The sequence below is a fragment of the Micromys minutus genome (assembly GCF_963924665.1).
Source record: "Micromys minutus genome assembly, chromosome: 9".
Classification (NCBI taxonomy): Eukaryota; Metazoa; Chordata; class Mammalia; order Rodentia; family Muridae; genus Micromys; species Micromys minutus.
In genome coordinates, this window is record NC_137978.1 from 17,108,016 (window position 1) to 17,132,171 (window position 24,156).

Genomic DNA, 24,156 nt, shown 5'->3' on the forward strand with positions numbered 1-24,156 from the left:
TATCAACAATGAGCCGTCTCTGTGGAGACAAGGCAGTATTTGTTTTTGTTGATGGAGCTTTTGTTTTCGTTTAGTGAACCTTAATCTATATACTTGTAACATTAAACTATTTAGATTCCAGACAGAATAAGAAAAAAAATAAATATTCAGATGGCCTATAAAAAGTCAACTATGTTGAAGACTATCAACTATGTAGCCAAATCGCCCACATTGCAAATTTCTGCAAGAGATCTAGCAACACTAGACAGCTCCTGCAAAGTACCAAGCACAGCTGCAAACCAAGCACTTTCTTGAGATGCTATTTTCTTTCCATCCCTCCTTTCTGAACAAATTTATTATGTATGAAAATCACTGAACAATTGAATTTTTTTAGACTTTATTTAGCACTTCTCCCAAGCTGCTTCAAAAGACTGGATCCAAAACCCTTCTTAGAAATAGAGGAACAATGAAAACCTCAAAGAACGGGTGTTTTAAATAAATTTAAAGCCATAATTATAGCCATGATAACCCACTAAAATTTTTGTAGAAAAAAAATCTAACTGGGTATACCAAAGAATGCTTAAGTTTTTCTTTGAAGATTTACCTTTATCATTTTGAGGTCTGTGTAGGAATGAATGTGTCCATGTGCCTATGGTCGTGTGAGTACAGGTCCTCACCCGTACCAGAGTGACAGAGTGACAGTTCAATAAGCTTCCTGAGGTTTTCCAGAAGAGTGGCAAGGGCTCTTACCCATTCATTGAGCCATCTTTCCCGCCCCAACCTCTTAGGAACTTAGCAAAATAGAAAGCCATGTGTATGTGTCCTGCTTTACCTTTATAACTTGTACTTTTTCAATAACCAGAGAAAATATTAGAAAAGTTCTCCTTATAACAATATTTCAAAAAATAAGTGAAGAAAAAAAGGCTGACAGAAATTAGTATTATTCTGAAGCTTCTAGCCTTAAGACACAGTAACTGTATGCTAACAGCTACTAGCATCACAAAAAAAAAAAAAAAAAATGTAAACCATCAGGGATCATGTGTCTCCTAATGAAAGGACGCTATTCTGCACATGAAAAGGCTCCCTTTGCCCAGGGCTCTTCTGAAAATCAAATGAGTAATCTGAGGTGAGGTTATGAAGCAAATGGCTGGATCCACAAGCATTATTTAGTTATTATTAATTAGGATTACTCTCCTTTACTTTGATCTCATTTTGCTTTTTTTTTTTTTTTTTTTTTTTTTTTTGCTATTGATCCAGTTTAAAGGAATTATTCCATCTTGTTTTTCACTGTGTGTACACACACAAGTGTGTTCAAGTACGTACTGGTGCCTGTGCATGTATGTGTGCATGTGTGTGCACACGTGTGGCAGAGTGGGAGTGGGGTGCATGTATGCATGCCTGTCGATTTCACAGATCAACCTCAAGAACTGTTCGTAGGGCTCGCCATCAGAGGTCATTGATCCCATAGAGCAAGCTTTTTAGAATAACATCAAGGTTTCTTTCCTGTTTGAGGAGTTAGCATTCCTTCTCTACTCATTCAATTACTGCACAAGAGACCTCAATATATACATTCTCATACAATAAAGGCATTGCTGGTAGAAAGTTAAACTGTGACTTCAAAGAGGTGATTCTGAGTCCTAATCCCCCACACACCTGTCTATGAGACAACCTGAAAAGAGCACCCTTGCTAATTTAATTAAAAATCCTAAGAAGAACTTACCCTAACTTGGCCTTAAACCCAATAACCAGCACCCTTCTAAAAGAAAGAACCGATCATCAAAGACCCAAAGGCACAGTAACAGTGTGGTGCGAGGACTCAGGGTTCTCAGGGGCTGAACTAGAGTGAAGCAGCCTCAGCTGAAAAATGGGACTTATCTGTTACGGAAGACAGAACAGGTTCAGCCTGCCCTTTAAGCCTCCATTGACTTTGCTATTCGGAATTAGGAAAGAACATGTTGAGTCGGATCATCAAGTCTGTAGTCATTCACGGCACCCCAAGAAACAAACACACACAGGTCCTAGCAGAACCTAGAGATGCACCTTCACATCCTGTCCTCAGAACCCTCAACAGTCTGCCCTTACACATGTAAGAGAGCAGTCCAGGCAGCCTGTGAGCTAAGTGGCTGAGAGTCTGAAGTAAGACCCAAGAATTAAACACACAACCTGAAATCTAATGTTTCTAATGTCCATATGCATCTCCGTTGTTGAGTCACATAAAGGCAGTAGCCCCCTTCCTCAAAAACAAGAAAGATAGGAAAGAAGGTAGCAAGGACAGAGGGAGGAAGGGGGAGAAAGGGAGGGAGAGAGGGAAAGAGAGAGGGAGAGAAGAAGGGAAGGAAGAAGGAAAAGAGGGAGGGAGGAAAAAAGAAAGAGAGGAAAGGAGGAAGGAAGGAAGAAAGGAAGGGAGGGAAGGAGGGAAGGAGGGAGGGAGGGAAGGAAGGAGGGAGGGAGGGAGGGAGGGAGGGAGGGCAGATGAAGGGTTCTATCCTGGGTTCAATCCCCAGCATCACTTAACCAGGGAACGGTGGTAGCCATCTGTCATATCGGCATTCTTGAGGTAGAAACAGAGAATCAGGATAATCATCAGCTACATAGTGAGTGAGCTTGAGGCCAATCTGAAGTACTTGAGACTGTTAGAGTGGGGCTTTAAAGAGTGAAGTAGAAGAGGAGAAAAGAAAGGAGAAGGGTAGGGGAGGGAGGGAGAGAGGAAGGGGGTAGGTAAGAGGAGGGGAGGGGTTAGAGGAAGAGGAAGAGGCAGCAGCAGCAACAGAGTATTCTCATGCCCAGGCTACTTCAAGTGGATTCTGTAACTCAAGGCCCACAGGGCTCTAACATGTTCAAACATGCTCAAAAACCTGGTACGATTGTCCTTCAATAATAATTATTGTTTTTTTAATTTTTTTAAAGCCAAGTGAGGCAAGATTACCCAAGAACTCTGAGAGCAACCAGAGACATTATAAAAAAGAACCTCAATTTTTACTAGCATGAGACTCAAGACTCGGATCTTATCATTAAAGAGTGTGGAGCAATAATGATGTTGAGGATTCCAAAAAATCATGAATAACAAACAAGAAGAAAATTGGCCAAACTACACAAACTATGGTGATTCAAACCACTCAAGCAAATTGCTCTACAGGGCGATAGAAACTACCAGAACTGTGCATATGAAATGAGGGATACTGGGTTTCTTCTGTTTGGAGTTTTCTTTATTACACCACTAAACACTGCTCACATATACTCAGCCTCTTTAAAAAACACACATACACAATGTTTGGCTTTGGCTTTCAAAACATATCAAATATGAAGTACAAGCAATTACCCTTATTTGACCAGGGATTGACTAAAATGAGATTAGGGGAAAAGGAAGAACAAGAACATCCCAAAATGTATACAAATGGTACAAACCAGGCCAAACTTTTTAACCTGAAAAGATTTGTGAGTCCTGAAAATGATTCTTGCTCCGCCTAAAGCATTCTCAGAAACTCAAAAGCAAATAGAAGGGAGAGAAACAACAGACCCATGACTAAATTGTCTAAATGCATGAAAAAGTAGAAGAACAAGAGATAGTGTCACAGGAAGGAAGAGGGGTGGGTGGGATAGAATTTCGGTCCTGAGGAATTACTGTTTAAATGTCTGAGGAAACAAATGTTTCTTTAAAAACAAAAAAACAAAAAAACAACAAAAAAAAAAACAAATCTAAGATGTAAAACTACTAAGAACTTCCTTAAGAAAGTCCTGCGTGCTCATTTATCTTCTGAGTACCAGAAAAACGGCCAAATCTCCTCTATTGCAGCTTTCCACTATAAAAGAAACGTGTTCGGCAGCCACGCTTCCTAAATCACCCAGAAACACTTTAGCATAAATACATCTCTTTAAATGGCAAACAAAGTCTCAGCCACATCACAGGACTTTAAAAAGAAATAGGGCAGAGTGTCCCAGATGGCGAAAGTGAGGGATCGCTTTTGTTATGAGCTATAAGGGCAATCTTGGGACTTCACAGAAAGGAGAGAGAACATCTGCAAGCCAGCTAAGAGGCCTAAAGGGAAATTTTAAAACACAAAATGGAGAAGCAGACCTGGGTGGCTAACTCCGTCCCTGACTGGTAAGCGGAGGACAAACTCTGCAGGTGAAGTGGACTTACCCACAGCCATCCCTAAGTCCTAAGGCTCCAGAGAAAAAGCTGCATCCAGCAAACACTTGGAGGAATCCTCATAGGAACATCCCTCCTAGCTCCCTGTCCTACCAGATGAGGTAAGAAAAGGGAAGCTGATGGTTCCAAAGTCTAGTACGGAAAGCCAAGAAGTGTTGCTAGCTGTCCCCACATAACAAAGCAATTAAGTCTCTCAAGAAGAAGAATCATTAACAAAAGGGAAGACCCTGAGAGACAGGAATTTTCTCAATTACCCTCAATCTTAACTCCAAATAATCCTCGGAATCATTTTTAAGCATTAAACTCAGCATGGAATTTTTAGTCTTTTATGGAAGATTTCCTTTAAAAGCAGACTTTCAGTATTTCAGAAAATATTCTTTAATTTCCCATCTTCAATATAGCCTTGTAAAATACATTAACAGTAGGTCCCTTCCCTGTTTGAAAGCACAAAAGGCACACAAATCAAATGCTAGCCTCGTTTATCTAGAGTATAACCTTACTTCCCACTAGGTGCACGTTACAAAGAAGGGGGATGGGGAAACAGCACAGCTGAAATTACAGGCTGTCTTGACACCTCAATATCGAAAACTGAATACCTGGTTCCAAAGGAGAGTCAGATTTTATTCATAATCCCGTTACTAAGCAACAGTAACAAAGGCTTCCCGGGCTTTCCGGAAGCTAAAAGAAAAAAAAAAAAAAAAACCATCTAAGGAATGGAAAATGGGAACTCCTTACACCGGGAATCCTTAAACTCATATAAAGATGGAATGAAACACAATCTAAACTCAAAACAAGTAATTCTTCAAAGGACAGGAAAAGTATACACTACTATGTATCATTCACTTTAATTCCAGTTTGCATTCATCTCAAAACTCACATTCAGGGGCGATAATCATTTCCTTACTGTGTGTCCTTTATGGTCCCCTATTCCTTCACCCTCCCTAGGGAAGCAATTTTTTTTTTCCGAAATTTCCTTACTGATTAAAAGAACATTTCAGAGGGCTTAAATCCATTTCTTTGTTTACAGAAGCTATAAAAACTAGTTTACAATTGTTTCCTGTTGCCTAGGCTTTGAAGCAAGAACACTCTGGGACATCAAACTATTCCTTTGAAGAGCACAGCCTCTCAAGCAGAGCCAGACACTTTCCCAGCCACTCCCTAGAGTTCAGACGACCAGGATACTACAGAAGGCAATTCTCTCAAAGTTAGACTATACAATGGAACAGACTTCTGTGCCAGCATCTCGCACACTGTGGGCTGGGCTTCAGGTGAGAAGGATTTCCTTACACGTTCCAAAGCCATTTAAGAGACTGGCCCTGCAAGGGCCAGAGAGCTGGTCATCGACTGGAAAGATGCTTACCCACTTTTCCTTTCTTTGAACCTTTCAGCCTCTGGCTGCAGGACCAAGCAACACCACAAGCCTCTGTTCTCTGCTTGTCTACTCCACAGAGGCTTCTCACTGCTGCCGCTCTCTCCCCACCCGACCTCCGTCTCAGCTGCGAGCAATTCCAGTCAAAAGATAGGAAAGAATAAGCTTTAGAAATTATTTCCTAAATCAAAGATGATCAGTCCTGCTGTGGCTCTGCTCCTAAAGTGTCCCCAGGGTCCCATCAACCTCTAAAGACAAAATCCTGAGGCAAGAAGAGACTTAAGCAGTGCAAACTGAAAACCCACTGTCTTTGGCCAAAGTCATTCCAGCTTCTAGATCTCAAAAGACAGAGTTTTCTGTCTCTGAAGTGTCCCCAGGCATCACTGGAAGAGGAAGCTGGCTGCAGCCCCTGTTTTTAATTAGCCTGTTTCTTAAATTTCATTCTCATTTTGCTTTTTATACAAAACATAGGCAGCACAAAGTTTGGTTTGTGTAATTGCTGCAAACCTCAAAGCTCTGCTACTCGAAATAAAGCGAATGAAGGAAAGTCTGGTTTCTGACATGCAAACAGTTATTACCTCTGCTGGTGACATTAAAGCCAGCTTAGATCTTACGTAACACACGCTATGATCAGAGCCTAAAATTAAATTGCAAACCAGGCCCGGGGCATGTAGTACCAGCACTGAGCAGGCTGAGGTGGGAGGATCTCCTGAGCCCAGAACGGACAGACCAGCAAAGACAATGCAGCAAGAGGCAGCCTCCGAAGACAACAATGAACAGTGAACTGGGCTCAGCCCTCAAAGTGCTCCCCAGAACACGTTTAAAGATAAAAACAAACAAGCATTCAGGCATTAGGGTGCATGCTTACAATCCAACAGGAGCTCAAAACAAGCAAATCCCTGGGGCTCAATGGACAGCTAGCCTACTCTTCTTATGATCTTTCAGGCCAAGAATTCGATGCCTTAAAAAAAAAAAAAAAAAATGGAGAATTTCAGACCAAACCTCCACAATTATGGAGCTACCTGTCTGTTGCCCCCTTCCACCAAGAGGTGCGCTGTGCACCTGTACACTTTCACCTTCATGGGCTCTGTGCACTCAAGCTGTGGCCAACACAAACCTTAACCCCCGAAACTTGATGCTTGTGAAATATTTGATATGGGTAAAGGGAAAAAAAAATTACAATACTCTTTTTAAAAAAAATCTGTTCAAATCCTTTAAAACTTAAAATGCCAAGAGTTAGCGCTAAAATAAACTGGATGTTAGACGATAAAGATGTATTTGTGCAAATTCAAAACAGAAATGACAGACCTCATGTAAGAAACAATGCCCAAGGCTGTCCTCCAATTCCATGTGCACTTGTGAACATGTACCTACACATACTCTCACACTGTCATTCACAAAGCAAAGGGGTTAGCTTCAGAGCTACTTCAGCTACATTTCCCCATGATTAACATTCTTTCATTGTTAATATTTCAATATTTGTGCAATGTAAAATGGAAGTGTTTGTTATATATCTCTGGTCAACTTTCCAAAGAATTCTAAAAACCAGGAATGACCCATGTGTAAGGATTAACATTGATAACCTTTAGAAAAAGCCAAAAGCCATATGGAAACCTACTACTACAGAAGCTTGTGTGTGTGTGTGTGTGTGTGTGTGTGTGTGTGTGTGTGTGTGTGTGTGTGTGGTGTAAATGGTATGGGGATGGGGATAACACAGACACAACACAATGCCGAACTGAACAACACAGACTAGGGAGAAAAGTTCGGTGTCAGAAATGGGAATCTCTTTTGGAGTTGGCAAGTAGGGTATCACACTCCCCACAAAAAATTACAGCTTATTGCTGCTGCTATTGGTTACCCTCCAGAACGTCAGTCACAGGACAGGAATGGACAAGGCAAGTGTGAACTGACCTAGAAACGTTATCCCACTGCCTGCCCTTCATGATGCAGGAAGGTGCAATAAACACTAGGAGTTGGGGTTGGGGGAATGAACAGTGGCTTGTCCAGCTGTGAATCTGGAGAGGGACAATAACGACCTCCCAGAAAAGATATGACAAATGGCCCAGTAGTGACATTAATGTGAATGAAATGACCAAACATATTCTGGTTGGACTTTTTTTTTAACCAAAAGAAAAAAAATGTAGCATCAGGAATACTTTAATGGTAGCAAGAGACTGGCTCAGTACTAGCTACTCTTACAGAGGACCCAGATTTCAGTCCCAGAACCCAAAGGCCAGGACACTCGGTAACTCTAGTCCCAGAGAATCCAAGGTCTTCCTCTGACCTCCATGGATGCCAGGCATGCAACAACATATATGGCTTCTGGAAAAGGGGAAATATATGTGCATGCATATTTCCAGCGTGGTTGTACCAGCTTGCAAAACCACCAACAGTGGAGGAGTGTTCCTCTGTCTCCACACCCCCGCCAGCATCTGCTGTCACCTGAGTTTTTGATCTTACCTATTCTGACTGGTGTGAAGTGGGATCTCAGGGTTGTTTTGATTTGCTTTTCCCTGATGAGTGGGATATTGAGTATTTCTTTAGGTGCTTCTCAGTCATTTGATATTCCTCAGTTGAAAATTCTTTATCTCTGTACCCCATTTTAACAGGGTTATTTGATTATCTAGAAACTAACTTCTTGAGTTCTTCATATATATTGGATCTTAGCCCTTTATCAGATGTAGGATTGGTAAAGATCTTTTCCCAATCTGATGGTTGCCATTTTGTCCTATTGACAGTGTCCTTAGCCTTATAGAAACTTTGCAATTTTATGAGGTCCCATTTGTCGATTCTTGATCTTAGAGCATAAGCCATTGGTTTTATGTTTATTATAGGAAATTTTGCCCTATGCCCAAGTATTCGAGGATCTTCCCTACTTTCTCTTCTGTTAGATTCAGTGTATCTGATTTTATGTGGAGGTCCTTGATCCCCTTAGACTTCAGCTTTGTACAAGACAATAAAAATGAGACAATTTGGATTCTTCTACATGCTGATTGCCAGTTGAACCATAGCAGTACTAATATAGTAAAATTCAATGCAATCCCCATCAAAATTCCAACTCAATTCTTCATAGAGTTAGAAAGAGCAATTGGCAAATTCATTTGGAATAACTAAAAACCCAGAATAGCCAAAACTATTCTGAAAAATAAAAAAAATTTCTGGGAAAATCACCATCCCTGACCTCAAGCTTTATTATAGAGCAATTGTGATTTAAAAATAAATAAATAAACTACATGGTATTGGTACAAAGACAGGCAGGTAGATCAATGGAATAGAACTAAAGACCCAGAAATGAACCCACACACCTGTGGTCACTTGATCTTTGACAAAGGGGCTAAAACCATCAAGTAGTAAAAAGATAGAATTTTCAACAGTATTATTTCTTAAAGTGTAAATGTGTTTTAGACTAGATATATACATGGGCTTAGAAGGAAAAATTTCTGGTCTCTTTGCGTTTTTGTTTTGTTTGTTTTTTTTTTTGTTTTTTTTTTTTTTTGTTTGTTTGTTTGTTTTCTGTAGTACTAGCCTGGTACTGTTTCTTAGTATCTTTTAAAGGGTATTTTTTGTATATGTATTATAGCATACATATAATTTAACAGCTGTTAACTATTAAAAGATGCATATAGTTACATAACTGAAATCAGTCTGGTGCTTCGTCAGAAAATTAGACATAGTACTACTGGAGGACCCAGCTATTCCACTCCTGGGCATATACCTAAAAAAATGCTCCAACATATAACAAGGACATATGTTCCACCTTGTTCACAGCAGCCTTACATATAATAGCCAGAAGCTGAAAAGAACCCAGACATCCCTCAATGGATACAAAAATGTAGTACATTTACACAATGGAGTACTACTCCAGTATTAAAAACAATGACTTCATGAAATTCGGAGGAAAATGGATAGAACTAGAAAATATCCTGAGTGAGATAACCCAGTCACAAAAGAACACACAAAGTATGTGCTCACTGATAAGTGGTTATTAGGCAAAAAGCTCAGAATACCCATGATACAATTCACAAACTATATAAAGCACAAGAAGAAGGAAGACCAAAGTGTGGATGCTCCAGTCCTTCTTTGAAGGGGGAACAAAAACTCACAGGAGTAGAGAAAGAGAGGAAGGGGAGGGGTAAGAAGGGGGCAGGCTCAGGTATGGGAGGATGGGAGTAGACAGAAGATGATATATGGAGGGTCAGGAAATTGAACAGAGGTGTGTAGCAATGGCAGATTCGGAGCTGGGCGTAGCCACCAGAAAGTCCCAGATGCCAGGAAAACAAGAGGCTCCCAGGACCCAACCGGGATGAGATTAGCTGAAATGCCCAACAAAGGGGAGGGAGAACCTCTAGAGACCATATCCAGAGGTTAGGCAAGGCCTAAATAGGACCACCCACTCATCTCTAAATTCTTAACCCAGGACTCCTGTGTAAAAATAAGGGGACAAAGCGTGGATCAGAGACTGAAGGAAAGGCCATCCAGTGACTGTCCCATCTGGGGATCCATCCCATACACAAATACCAAACCCAGACACTATTGTAGATGCCAAGAAGTGCATGCAGACAGGAGCCTGGTATAGGACTGAAGGAGCTGAAGGGGTCTGTATGACTCCAGGCGCATATGTAGCAGAGGACAGACTTAACTGGCATCAATGAGAGAAGAGACCCTTGTTCCTGTGAAGGCTTGATGCACTAGTGTAGGGGAATGCTAGGGTGGTGACTTGGGAGTGGGGAGGCGTGAGCACCCTCATAGAAGCAGGGGAGGGAGGAAGGGATACAGAGTTCTTGGGGGGAGGACCAGGAAAGAGGATAACATCTGAAATGTAAATATCCAATATTAAAAAAAAGAAATAATCCTGTTACTGGCAATTATAAACAGATGGCAGGCTTACTCACTATTATCAACGCCTATACTTTATGGTTTATAATAGTAATGAAGGATTTATACTAATGTGTGAATAATATCCCATGTCAGCATAATTTCATAAACTAATCCTCGAGAATTAAAGGTGAATATCCAAACCTGGCCTAACTGCTCTTTTCTTTTATTTAGACCTTATTTTATGTGCATGAGTGTTTTGCCTGTATGTATGTATGCACCACAAGAATGCCTACAAACGACTGTGGGCCACCATCTAGGTGCTTGGGAATCAAACCCAGGTCCTGGGTAAGAACAATTAGGCACAATCACTGAGCCATCTCTCCAGCCCTAAGGGCTATTTAAGTACACAAAGACACTGTTCTGGTCCTCTAAGTTGCTAATACCCTAATGTAAGAAATACAACTCCAGCTTCTCTGTGGGGGAGGGGTGTGGGGGGAGTGGGTGTGTGTACAAGCCCATCTGCTGCAGTATGCAAGAGGACAACTGTAGGAAGTGGTTCCCTCCTCCCACCACCAGTCCTTTACCCACTGAGCCCATCAGCCCAAGCAATATAACGTACAATGCAAGTAGATTCTGCACTTACAGGTTTTACAGCATTTCAGCACTAAGGGGGATGGGCACCTTTATGGACACCTAATAAAGGAAAGTAGTAATACAAAAGTCTGCATGGCTCACTTAAAGTCGACTAATAAGTAAGAAAGACTTGAAAAATCCTTACTGTCAAGAATCTTCTCAGAGGGACTTTTTAATGGATCCTAAAACCACTTTTTAATAAGCAATTTCTAAAATTACTAGTATTCTCTATCTCTCTTTCTCTCGGCGCATGTGTGTATAGAAATAGACGAAATGAATAGATTTCAAGGAGGACACAATCCTTACTTTTTCAGCACCATCCAGTCACCTACTAAGTTCAAAGACTGTGTCAGATATGAAAACACAGGCCAGAAGAGTATGACGGAACAAGCCTTGGGGCAGAAAAGACGCAAGTACTTAGCCTGCTTCTTGAAGGACAATGAAGGTGACAGCAGAGATTGGGGAGAAGGAGCACTCGGCTCAGGTAGAGCTGAACAACTGCAGTGTAGCCAAGCAGAGGGATCGTGCAAAGGGACACGGCATAAACGGGAGGCCAGGCCAGTTTGAGAACACATACAGCATGTTACAGGGTTTAGGGTTACGGACAGCCAATAATCAAATACTATACAAGGGGATGACCAGAAAGAAGAGAATAGGTTTCATTTTTTAAAACAAATAAAAAGGACAGAGGAAATGAAGACTGACAGAGCCACCCTGGAGTCACAGCTACCCTGGAGACATAAAGGAGACTAAGCAGTTCGCATCCTGCCGCGGCAACGGTCGTGAGAAGAAAGAGCGCATGGGAATGAGCGGGGATGACAGGGAAGCTCCAGGGCCACATGAGCCACAGCCACAGCTGCCCCATCATCCAGGCCACTTTGGGAATGAAGAGAGCTTCTGGTCAACTGTCAGCCTGGAGAAATGGTGGACACTGGTCAGTGAGCAGTTGCCCCATCACTGATGTGGCGCGACTGGGTTACCCGTATCTAGTGGCTTGAAGCCACACGGGGAGGCTCATTAAATATTAACAACACACTTTTCCAGAAAACCGTTTCTCCAAGCAAAGAGCCGCAACTCCTGTCTGGGGAGTTGGTAGTTTGATACTTTTGTTTTGAATTTTTCTGATTTCTTTTGTTGGTAGAGCTAGTGCAGGAACGCAGAGAGAGCCCCAACCACCCTATATAAACACTGCACCACAGAGCCTTACGTGCCCCACGGGTAAGCACTGGATCACAGAGCCTCACCCAACTCCCATCCTTCAGGGAGGACATTCCCTGTGCTCCTGCTTCAAACATGATCCTACTGGACTATCTTAAAAAGGAGCCGACCTATGTTCCCTCCCCCACCCTATTTCCCTCTCTCAGTGAATGAACTAAAAATGTGACTATTCAAAACAAGTTCAAAGAACCTGCTCCCCGGGAATCCTCAAAAGACGCATTCCTATGTCATCAAATATTTAAAAAGAACTCATGCCGTAATTGTCTAATTCGCATCACTGGTGCCAAGGGCTGACTGCAGATAGCCAATCCAAGGTAAGCACCGTCTCACTGTGTGAGTAGAAATGCTTACGCCAAGTCTCCTTCTGAAAATAAATCAACTCATTATTGCAACACAAATCTGTGATCCTCAGCAGGGAGGAAGTGAGCTGGGTTTCTAAAAGCTTAAACCTCTGCGCAAACAACCTGCAAGTGTACCTGGCAGAAGGAATCAGGTTGAGTATCCCATTGAAAACATAGCTGAACTCTGCATGACCCTGAGCAACGAGTGCCACCAGTCCCTCGCTGCAGGCTGTCCGAACCACCACACTGTCGCTGCTGCACTTCTCCCACAGCAAGTTCAAGGCCGCCGTCTGAAAGCAAACCAGTGATTAAAAGACACTTAGGCTGAGGAGAGACAAGCACGCACGCACAACCATTCATCGACATGTAATTCATTCACAGTGGGCTGGCTTCCTGACCAACAAGGACGCTGTTGTCACTTTGCTCCTAAGGGGAACTAAAATCTGTCTTCCAGGAAAGGGGATAGATTTGTTTGTATGTAATGTCTCTCTCCCTGGTGTCTGCCTGCGCAGTAAGGCTGGCTCTGGGCAGAAGCACAGGCCAAATTCAATCATGAGAACCCAGTGAGGACTTGGCTCTATCACCTGCTAAGCTGCAAAATTTGACTGGACCCTAACAGTATCGGTTGGTCTATCGGTTCACCAAGCTGAACTCCAAATATGCCTGAAGCTTCTACAGCAATGACATTTCCAAAGAGTTCCTGCTCTTCTACTTCCGGACTCTGTGACCAGCATGGACCTCAGCTCCGTCCACACTGGCGCTGAAACCTCATAACTCTAATGTGGGTATGACAGTGGGAGCCATGCAGGAAGAGGACCAGCAACTGCCCATTGACACGCCTAACAGCATATCCAAAAAGAACCGTCTTGTCAAGAAAAGATGCCACAACCTTTCCCTCACTCTACGGATCTACATCCATTAACAACACATCAGATGGAAACGCACGTCAACAGACTCTGAATTTGAAAACGGAACTGTTCAGCTTCTTAACATTCTCAGAACTCATAGACCCCTCGTGTGGGAAAGATCCACAAACATACAATAAATCCATATTTAAATGTATTTTGGGTTAAATCTGTTGAGGTTTACCTCCTTTTTGTTTTTTAATTCAAAGAAACAGTCGTGGTAACACAAGCACGAAACCTCAGGAAGAATGAGGTAAGAGTGAGAGTCTTTAGCGACATAGTAAAGTCAGGATCAGCCTAAACTACAAATAACCTTGCTACTTAAAATAATAATGGTAATAATAATAATAGGAGGAGGAGCTGGAGAGATGGCTCAGTGGCTAAGGGCATGTACCGCTTGCTCCTCCAGAGGACTCAAGTTCAATTGCCAGAGAGCACCATTAAGTTTCTCCATCTAGCTTGACCAGCACATGCACATACTTACACATGGTTTAAAGTAATAACAAAATTAATGGTGATAAACTCAGTGAAGCTGTTTTTTTCCTGTGGTGTAATTTAATAGAGTGACGTAATTCAGAACTGTGAAGATGGCCCAGTGAGCAGGAAGGCTTGGAGCACATGCACAAAAGACTGTCACCTCGGCACAGGAGACAGGCACAGTGCTGCTGGCCAGCCTCTAATCAAGTGGAAACCAAAGCTCCAGGCTCACCCAGAGACCCTCCTGAAGGGAGAAAGGCTGGGACACTCAACTTCCTCCTATAACCTTCACACTCACATGCACGGTGAGCACACCAGCACACACACTTGAACAGACAACACACATGTACCCCACACCACATACACACAAACCATACACACACATTTGTGCATACAACACATATGCTCACACACAATACATATGCACACCACACCACATCATACACACCACACTCCCATACACACAAACCACACCAACCATATACACATATCATACACCTGTACCACACACACACCACATATATACCATATACCACACACACACTAAAACATACTGCCCACATATACCATACCACATAATATACCATATACGCCACATACTATACACCACACACACATACATATGACACCCACACACACATACCACACCACACTGCATACCATCACACCAAATATACACACACCAAATACAAACACAGCATAACTATATGCCACACACATACTACATGCCACACATATACATCCCACACACCATACACACATGAACCACACCACATACAACATCACACACCACATATACCACATACATACACACCACAGATACACTTAGAATAGCACACACCATACACATATACCACACTTCTCACACCACACACACACAATCTATATATATATACACATCACACCAGATCACACACACCGCACACACATACCATACCACACACTATGCCCATACATACCACACCATATTACACCATATACACACACACCAAACATATACACCACACCACATACCATCCATACACATACATACCACACATCACACTACACATAAACATACACACCACATACCACACAACAACCACACCACACCACACCACATCACATCGCACCACACACAAACACCACCACCACCACTGCCATACACCATACACTACCACATCAAATTAAAAAGAAGAAAGAATTCTACAATCCAAGGAAGACTGGGGGTCTCCAAGTCCCACTGAAGTGAGGAACAGTGTACTTCAGTCCTCTGTAGCTGCTGAAAACCTCTACAGTCATTAGAGCCTCTATTAAAGAACAACAGAGTTAAGTCAGTACTGAAGAAAGAAAATATTGTTTCCCTTTTATTTAAAAGAAAATTTGTTTTCACAGTAGCAAGGTCCTAAATGCCATCATCCCACTATCAAGCCCGAAAAATAAGATACATGGATGAATAAATTCGCCTAAGATGATTCGGTCCTGGTGGAGGTAGGCGTTCATTTATTAGTAGAAGAGGAAGCATTTAGTTAAAAGGATTTAACAATTCAATAAATCCCAGCAATTTAGGTAAAATCACTAGGTCTTCTCAGGGACATAATGTGATCACAGGCAGGATTGGGACAGGGCTTCTCCGGAAACCTGAGTTACATGACTATTACAAACACTAGATGAATGCCAGTTAGTGAGACATACCACTACAGGTCCACAGATCACCAGCTACTGTAAAGATATGTAATATAGAGTGGCTAATCAGAAAGAATGTGAGGGGCAGCAATAGGGCTCAGTCAACAAAGGTGCTTGCTGTCTAATCTGACAAATCAAGTTCAAATCCTAGAATTTACATGGTGAAAGAAGAAAACAGACTGTCACAATCAGACATCCAACACACCAAAGCACACTGAGGCACATCTCCATGTACAAATGCACACATGCATACTCATGTGTAAGGAAGAGAAAGTAAATTGATTTGTTTTTGTTGGGGGAGAGGATTATGTTATTTCTGCACTTAGCAACTTCCCATCTAACAATTCAAATATGCAATGCCAACTGACAGAAGCCCAGCTGGTTTGTCGAGGCTCCTAGGCATCGTTTAAGTCTGGGTACTTACTGCACTATACAAAGATAGGAAGCTTTGTTCCAGCCCCGACCATCAACACAGAGTCTTTCCCACGTAGAACTCACAATCAGGGCTGAGATGAAGTATGAGAAAGCTCGGACACCCATTTCTCTATCGCTAAAAGCATCCCCTCAGAGGGGATTCTGTCACCTTCTCTAGCATGCCCCCTTCATGCCCTCCCTCGGTTTTACACTGATAGCGACTGGACACCCTCTTTCACCCTTTACATGGTTCCTCCTGAGTTGGTCACAAATGCCCAAGCCTGAAATAATGATACAGAATAAAAACATGGCACACCAAAGGAAACAGGAGAGGAAGAAGATAAGGTTGAGAAAGTGGGAGACAGAAGAAATGGGCAGAAGGAAGGGAAAGGCAGAGGGGGAAAGGAAAAGGAAGAGGGAAAGGACAAGTTCTGTTGGAAAGAACCAGATCATTTCCACCCTGAACTGAACTACAAGTATCTACATAAAACAAACAAACAAACAAAAAAGTATCTACACAAAACAAACAAGAGGATTATCCTAGTCTGCTTCCTACTACTGAGACAAGGACCAGGGCCAAAAAGTACCAGGTGAGGAAAGGGTGTGTTACAGTCCTTCATCAAGAGAAATCAGAGTACAAACTCAAAGCAGGAACTGAAGCAGACTCCACGAAGGAGCAGTGATTACTGCCTTACTCTCCCCGCTTTGCTCAGTCTGCTTTCTTTTACAACCCACGACCACCTGCCTAGAAGTGGCACCTCCCACAGTATGCTGAGCTCTCCCACATCAACTTTTAATCAAGAAAATGCCCCACAGGGTTGTCCACAGGCAGATCTAATGGCGCATTTTCTCAATTGAGGCTCCCTACTCTCAAGATGATTCTGGCTTGTTTCTATTTGGCAAAGATGTGCGTACACACACACACACACGCACACGCACACGCACACGCACACAGGACAAAGTTAAACACAGACCTGGTTTGTGGACTCGTGTATCTTTTCCGAAACGCCATGTTCTTTTAAGACAGCAGCAATAAGATGACCTACAGCCTGAAAGAACAAACAAAATTAATGAACATATTCACTTAGAAGTTCTTTCCCAAGAGTGCATTGAAAAAAAAATCAACATCATATTCATTTTCATGTATGAGCAAGCCAAGCTGTCAAATGGTAAGACGAAAGGCCCTTTGTTGTGAGCTATGTAGAAAGCACTGAACAAGGCACTCAACACGTGTAACCAGATCCTCAGAACAAGCTTCAAAGTAGGCAATTTATCCCAGATCAGCAATAAACAAACCATACTTTATAGATGCTAACATCATCAACCTTCAGCTCAAATTCCTGTCACCTAATATTAAAGATAATTTGGAATTACATAATCCATTAAAACATGAGACAAACAGTCTTTAAAACCTTCTTTGTATCTAAATCCAATCTGTCATGTTTCATGGTGTCCTCAGTGAAAATGGAGAAAAATTCACCCTCATTTTTATGGATACAGCCTGTACAGACCTAAAAAATATCTGTTCCTTCCTCCACCCTGTTCTCTCTCCTCTAGACCCTACTATTTTCATAATGTTTTTATATTTACTATTGTGTGGGTGAGTGGGTGTGTGTGCACATGTATGTATACGTGTGCATGTGCCACAGCCCACATGTGGAGGAGAGAAGACAACAAGGAGAAGTCAATTCTCTCTTTCCACCATGTGTGCCCAAGGATTCAAACTCAGGTCATCCTCAGGCTTAGTGTAAGCTGTCTTTACTCACTGAGCCATTTCATAGCTCTATGTGAGTTTATGTGTCCCTTTCTCATAGGTTTGAGGTCTTAGTTGTGAGTCACACAAATGTCCAAAAATATCCCACATCCTGCTTCAATCAAAGAGTTTAAAATGAGAACCAGACTTGAGGAGAGTCGTTACAGAACGACATAAATGTCACCTCCTCTGTCTCAGTGTTAGGCCATGTTCTTCAGGCTAACCAGCACTGCTGACTGACAGGAAATGGGCTGGCAACAATGTAAGTATTTTGAACACAGCTAGGGAAATTCCCACTACTACAACTGGACATCCTGCACTTGGGACCACTTACAGTAGTGCTGAAAACGGCCGTCAGTTCTGCAAAGTCTCTAGAAAAGCTCAAAGGACTGCTCAGCACACGCTCCCTCGGTGAACATGTAAATCCCTCACTTACATAAAGGCACACTGTGGTTCAATTTGCTGTCTCTTATTTCCTAGCAAAAGGACCAATGAGAACCCTGCAATTGTATTTCATAAACTATGCTGTATGTGCCATTGAATATCTGGCCATCGGCTGAAAAGATGTAACATTACTCATCACCAAAAAGATGAAAGGGGCTGCAAATTACTCTATGGTAAACAGTGCAACCTGTAATTTGGATTTTAATTTTTAGGCTGATCAGAGAAGTCTTGTAGAGTCCTAGAAAATAATGGACAAGTTCACAAATGTGCATGCGGTACCCACTGCAGCTCAGCTGCTGTCAGCAGTTGCTAAATGCCATCTAATTTCCAAAATGCAAAAGCAGTTGTTAAGAAAGAATAGTTGACATATGACTCATAAGAATGGGGCACACTCATAAGAAACTAAGAGCCAACATGAAATGCAACAGAGACATAAAAAAAAGAAAAAGCTACAGCCCGAGTTTTAAAAGAGGACTAGACGAAAATAAACTTCATGTTATACATCTCCCCACTCAAAAGGTTCAATTTCTCTGATCTGCTGTTTCACTCATCTTTTAAAACATCAGAGATACCAGCCTAACTAGCCTTCACGGTTAGAGGACTACACATCTGATACATTATGCTACCTTGATACTTCATTTCCATAACCAAACTGAAATAGACAATCTACAATAACCAATACATATACACATTTCTCCTTTATTTAACTGTAACGCATGGCAGCATCTCCTTTTGATTTGTGCTAATGAAGGTTATGCAGGTATGGAAAAATGAAAACTGTGAACTGTATCTTCCTCATCTTCTTCAAGGGAAGGGCTTGTGTTGCACAGAGCAGGATATGACTTCAACCCAACCAGGTAGAAGGGAATCTTGCATAAGGAGTGTTCTACTCCTCATGGAAGGGTTCCCCACTTCCCAGCTAAGTCAATTCCCACAGCAGGCATCTCTGAAGACAACTGTTGAGAGCATCCAAGACGCTGTCGAGGTTAAGTCTTCAGACTGGCTTCCGCTGGCTGTTTAGCTTTACTCATAGAAAGAGACATTAAGCTCTCACAGCACCAAGATTTACTAGAATGTTTCTACTTAGCTAACTGTAGAAACCATCACTGGTTTAACCACTTGTCTTAATTATTGAAAAGCTCTGTAAATTAAATTATCCCAATTTCCCATCAGCAGGTACATATTACATTAATCCAGAATGCTTTAATTATTGAGTATCATTATTCTGAAACCTAGTATTCTTAATAGCTAGAGAGGTAGAATATATCACTTTAAACATTAATCTTTCATACTCTGTGGAGATATATAAGAAATCATCTATCTCTATTCCCAATTATTAAACATGGCAAAAAGAATGACCATATTCAAAATCTACTGATCAAGATTATTTCTAGAAAGAAAACATAGAAAAGAAATAAAAGTTGAAATTGAACAATCTAAATATTAGCTTTTATAATTCAAATATACTTACTAGTCACACAAATGTTGCTTACTAAAATAAGTCATGAGTAGAAGAAAACATTTCATGTGAAAATACAATGTTCAATTTAGGGTCCATCAAAAGTGCCTGTTACCATGAAGCAAAAATAAATAAAAATTACCTGAGACTGGATAAGAGAATTCGGAAAATCAAACCTTTTCTTGATATCATCTGACATATTTGCTTCTCTCTCGGGTATATATACGCAGTTTCTGTAATCAAAACAAGAGATTTATTAACCCTATAATAACCTTGGAGTTCAAACCAAGTATTCCTCAAATAGTATTAATTTTAAAAAGCAACAATGGAAATAAAACAGGAACTCCTGCAGATACTTCTTAGCATAACCCTTGCTGTTAACCAGTTCAACACTCAAAAAATTCATAGATAAACAAACTAAAAATGCCCAACAGCTCAGTGTTTTCCCACAAGTTAATCTTGAAAAGGATGAATCCATATAATGGAACCTTTAAAAACCAAAGCACTTTAATCCCAAAGCTTAGCCACATACTTAAAATAGAAGTTAATCCTTTCATAAATCAAAACATACAAGAGAAGGCTAAAAAAGGGTATGTGCTTCCCATGCCAAAAGAAAAAAAAAAAATCCTGAGGTTGGACTCCCAGCACCCACATGACAGTTCACAACATCTGGGCACCCAGTACACGTACACTCAGGCATTCCCCAATACGTATAAGATAAAGTATAAATAAGCCTTTTTAAAAAGTTTAAGGGAGAGTCAAACTGTAGTAAGATTGTTTAAGCTTGCACCTCCTTTTGATACCAGCTTTGATCTCAGCAAGAATCCCACGGCAGCTGAGCTACAGGAAGGTCAGCTATGACCCCAAACCCTGCACATCCAAACAAACTACTTGTCTGTTATAAGAACAAAGGGGGAATCAGCACCAGTGATTTTGGTTTACACTGAACTCTCAATCCTACTGCTCTCAAAAAGAGGAGGGAGATAGAGAAGAGGATGTGAAATAGTCAAATTTCCTTAGGGGCCCAATTTATCCACCTCTCATTCAGAACTCATCCCAGAGAATCATATTTCTTGAAATCCAGGATGCTTTAATCTCATGTTCATTACAGCACAATGTAAAAACTGTCCACACACAAGATTCCCTGTTTTGAATATAGTTCGAATATGTACCCCAAGGATTCTTGCTTTGAAATTTAACCTTGATGGTGGGCTTTCAGAAGGTGAAAAGTCAGCTGAAATAAGGGGTTTGGAGGTGTGGCCTTTAAGAGGTGATTAGAGTTAATAAAGTCACGGGGCATGCCTTTCTTTATTGAACCATAATAGTTTTATAAGGAAATAAACCAGACAGTGGTGATACACACCTTTAATCACAGTGTTCAGGAGGCAGAGCCAGCCTTATCTCTGAGTTTGAGGCTAACCTGGTCCACAGATCAAGTTCCAGGCCAGCCAGAAACCCTGTCTCAAAGGGAGGGAGGTAAAAAAAAAAATAAAGGAGGAGGAGGAGGGAGAGGAGGACAACTCAGAAATGACTCAAACATACTCCTTGTTTCTTGCCATATGATTTGTGAGAGGCTTCAGAACTAAGCCAGCAAAAAGCCCATCAAAACTACACAGTTAAAGCCCCTAGTCTTAGATACTTCATTACAGTAACACAGACTAAAAGTTATTTCATGAAGAATGAACACACACACACACACACACACACACACACAAGCACTGTATTGAAACTGCAGCATATTTAACTACTTTCTTCACTTCTTCAAAGTTAAATTCGCTGAGAGTACTTTCTGGTTCTCTGGTTCAACACCTATGTCCAACTGTGTTGAACCTTGAGTCTGACAATCCACAGAACAGGCACAATTTGCTCTAAGACTACAAACCCCTCCCCCACCTAAATGTACTTATGACCTTAAGCAACACTATTTCCTCAGTGTCCCAACTGTGTCAACTGCAACTTTCTTAATTTTTTTTTTAATTCCACAACATATCATAACAGACTACCTAAAGTGAATCCTTAGGAAACTCAGGAAAGGGGCTAGAGAGATGGCTCAGAGGTTAAGAGCACTGACTGCTCTTCCAGAGGTCCTGAGTTCAATTCCCAGCAACCACATGGTGGCTCACAACCATCTGTAATAAGATCTGATGCCCTTTTCTGGTGTGTCTGAAGACAACTACAATGTACTTATATAAATAAAATGAATCTTTTAAAAGGGGAGGGGGGACGTAGGAGAGGAAGATAGTGTGGGAGTGAGACTGGGGTGGTCTGTGAAGACAAACTCACATCTTGAAATTCATTCACTTGTTTAGCACATATTTAAGTGCTACCATCTGAGTATTCTAGATGCCTACGCTACAAAATAAACAAAACAGACCAAAGTGTCCACTGCCATAGAACTTTAATTCTATAAGAAAAAAAAACTAAATTTTTCTTATAGAAAATGTAGGTTGGGCATGGTGGTGCCTGCCTTTAATCCCAGCACTGGGGAACAGAGGTAGATGGATCCCTGTGAGCTTGGTCTACACCAGGAGTCCCATGTCAGATAGGGCCACATAATGACCCTAGAACCTCACTGGCCGAGAAGCATGAACACCAGGGAATCCTGCATAACAAGGTGGAAGACACTAAAGATGTCAGTGCACGCCTTTAGTCCCAACACTCAGAGGGCAGAGGCAGGAAGACCTCCGGTAGTTCAAGGTCAGCCTGATCTATAGAGGGCGTTCCAGGCCAGCCACTTCCAGGCCCGCTAGAGCTACACAGTGAAGTCCTGTCTAAAAGCAAAACTGACTCCAATAAGTTGTCTTCAGACCTATACACACACAATTTCTTTTTGGTAACTTTTAAACAGGGCATGTGAATCTAAATTGGAAAAGGCTTTAGCCAGAGATATAAATAATGACATACATTTATGAAAGAACTGAAGAAGAAAGCAAAATGTCTAACATTGCTTGACTCACAGTTTAGGAGACACATGTGCCATCAGGGAAATAGCTGCTCACCGGCAGTCTTCCCCAGACACACAGGGAAACATTGCTCTCCAGAGGACTCCCCTTTCCCTGGTGCTTTCAGACACACAGCCTCTCAGCCTGTTCTTGTCTCTCAGTGGGAACTCATAGCAAGCATTGAGTGCAGATCTTCCAACAATTCCAAAGTCGCCCCTCTGAGTTCCAAAGGCAGCGGACATCAGCTGTTCAAACAAGCCTGCTCTTCCTCTAAGAGCCGTTAACCATGAAGAAACCTTCCATCTCCTCTCAGTCTCCCTCCCCACCACCCCCTACACTCAGTCACAGCCCACTGGATTTCTAGCCTGGCATTTACTCTTCCCCTAGACCTGCTTCTTCACTCTGGGATCTCTCCAGTACCCGGTCAGTCTTGGGGCTCTCCTAGCCTGAGCGTGCTCCCTGTACCTCTGTCTGATTGGCTCTCCTCAGTTTCCCTGTGGAGAACTCTAAGGTCTCCAGCTGCTCACAGATTAAGTGTAAAGGTGTACACCTAGCTTCTGAGCTGTCTGTCAACAGTAGCCATTCCTTCATTTTCTGTCATCCCAACCCAGACAGTCCCAGGACTTCACAATCTGCAGCTTACTCTTGAGGGATGTGAACTTCTCACCCACATGGACCATCCGCTATGTGCTCCCAGTACTTTAGACTAAAGTCCTTTCACAGCACATCTGTGAAGCCTTTCCCAGCTGGCTACATCTAACAAGAATGTGCTTTGTTCTTTATTACTGCCTTTGGTCTGACTCACACCATCCCAGGTTCATTAACCAGAAGTCATTTTCTGTAAGGGGCCAGACATTACTCAAATATGCCTTTGTCATACAAAAGCAACTGTAGACAATATTTAAGAAATTATCTAATTTTAAAAACAGAAAGAAAGAAACTATCAAAGGCAGGAAGGATGGCTCAGCCATTAATAACATGCATCCTGCTTTTACAAATGACCTGAATTCAGTTCCCAGCACCCAAGTTGGATGACTCAACACTGTCTGTCAGCCTGGCTCCAGGGGATCAGAAACCATTTTCTAGTCACTGCAGTACCCACACATCCCCATGCACAGACACACATACACATAATTAAAACTGAAATCAATCTGAAAAAGAAAGAATGAGTTGTGGCTACACTGTAATATCATCTTATTTTAGAAGGCAGGTATTAAGTGAGCCACAGTTTGCTAACTACCAGTATATATAACATTTCAATTAACTCACCAATTTCCTTGACAGACTGCTGAAATTAATAACCAAATTTGGCTCCATGCCAAGTGGATTATCTACCTCTTATTTTCTATGAAATAAAAAGGAATTCTTTAGCAAAGAAAGGAAAGGCTTTTGCCTCTATCAAGAAATTGTCTACGTTCTGTTGTATATAGGGGCTGCAAAAGGAGGTAGCATGCAATATTCCCAACGACAGGCAAAGGACATCTTACATTACTCCTGTTAATAAGGAGTAATATAAAAAAAATTTTTGGGCAAACGTGTAGCTCTAAAGTGCCATGTAATTCAGCAAGGGTTTCAGCTAATGGGGTCCA

General features: G+C 41.7%; 1 protein-coding gene across 1 annotated transcript in view; it reads right to left on the bottom strand.

The window, feature by feature from the left end:
• FOCAD (focadhesin) overlaps positions 1-19,854 on the bottom strand; it is a 251,644-nt gene extending 231,790 nt beyond the window's left edge. The window contains exons 1-3 of the mRNA XM_080921861.1: positions 19,768-19,854; positions 16,944-17,018; positions 12,644-12,798 (exon numbers count right to left, since the gene is read on the bottom strand). Of these exons, the coding sequence (XP_080777987.1) occupies positions 12,644-12,798; positions 16,944-17,018; positions 19,768-19,824 (287 nt within the window). The 5' untranslated portion in view covers positions 19,825-19,854. The remainder of the gene's footprint in view (positions 1-12,643; positions 12,799-16,943; positions 17,019-19,767) is intronic.
• Between the last annotated feature and the right edge of the window lie 4,302 nt (positions 19,855-24,156).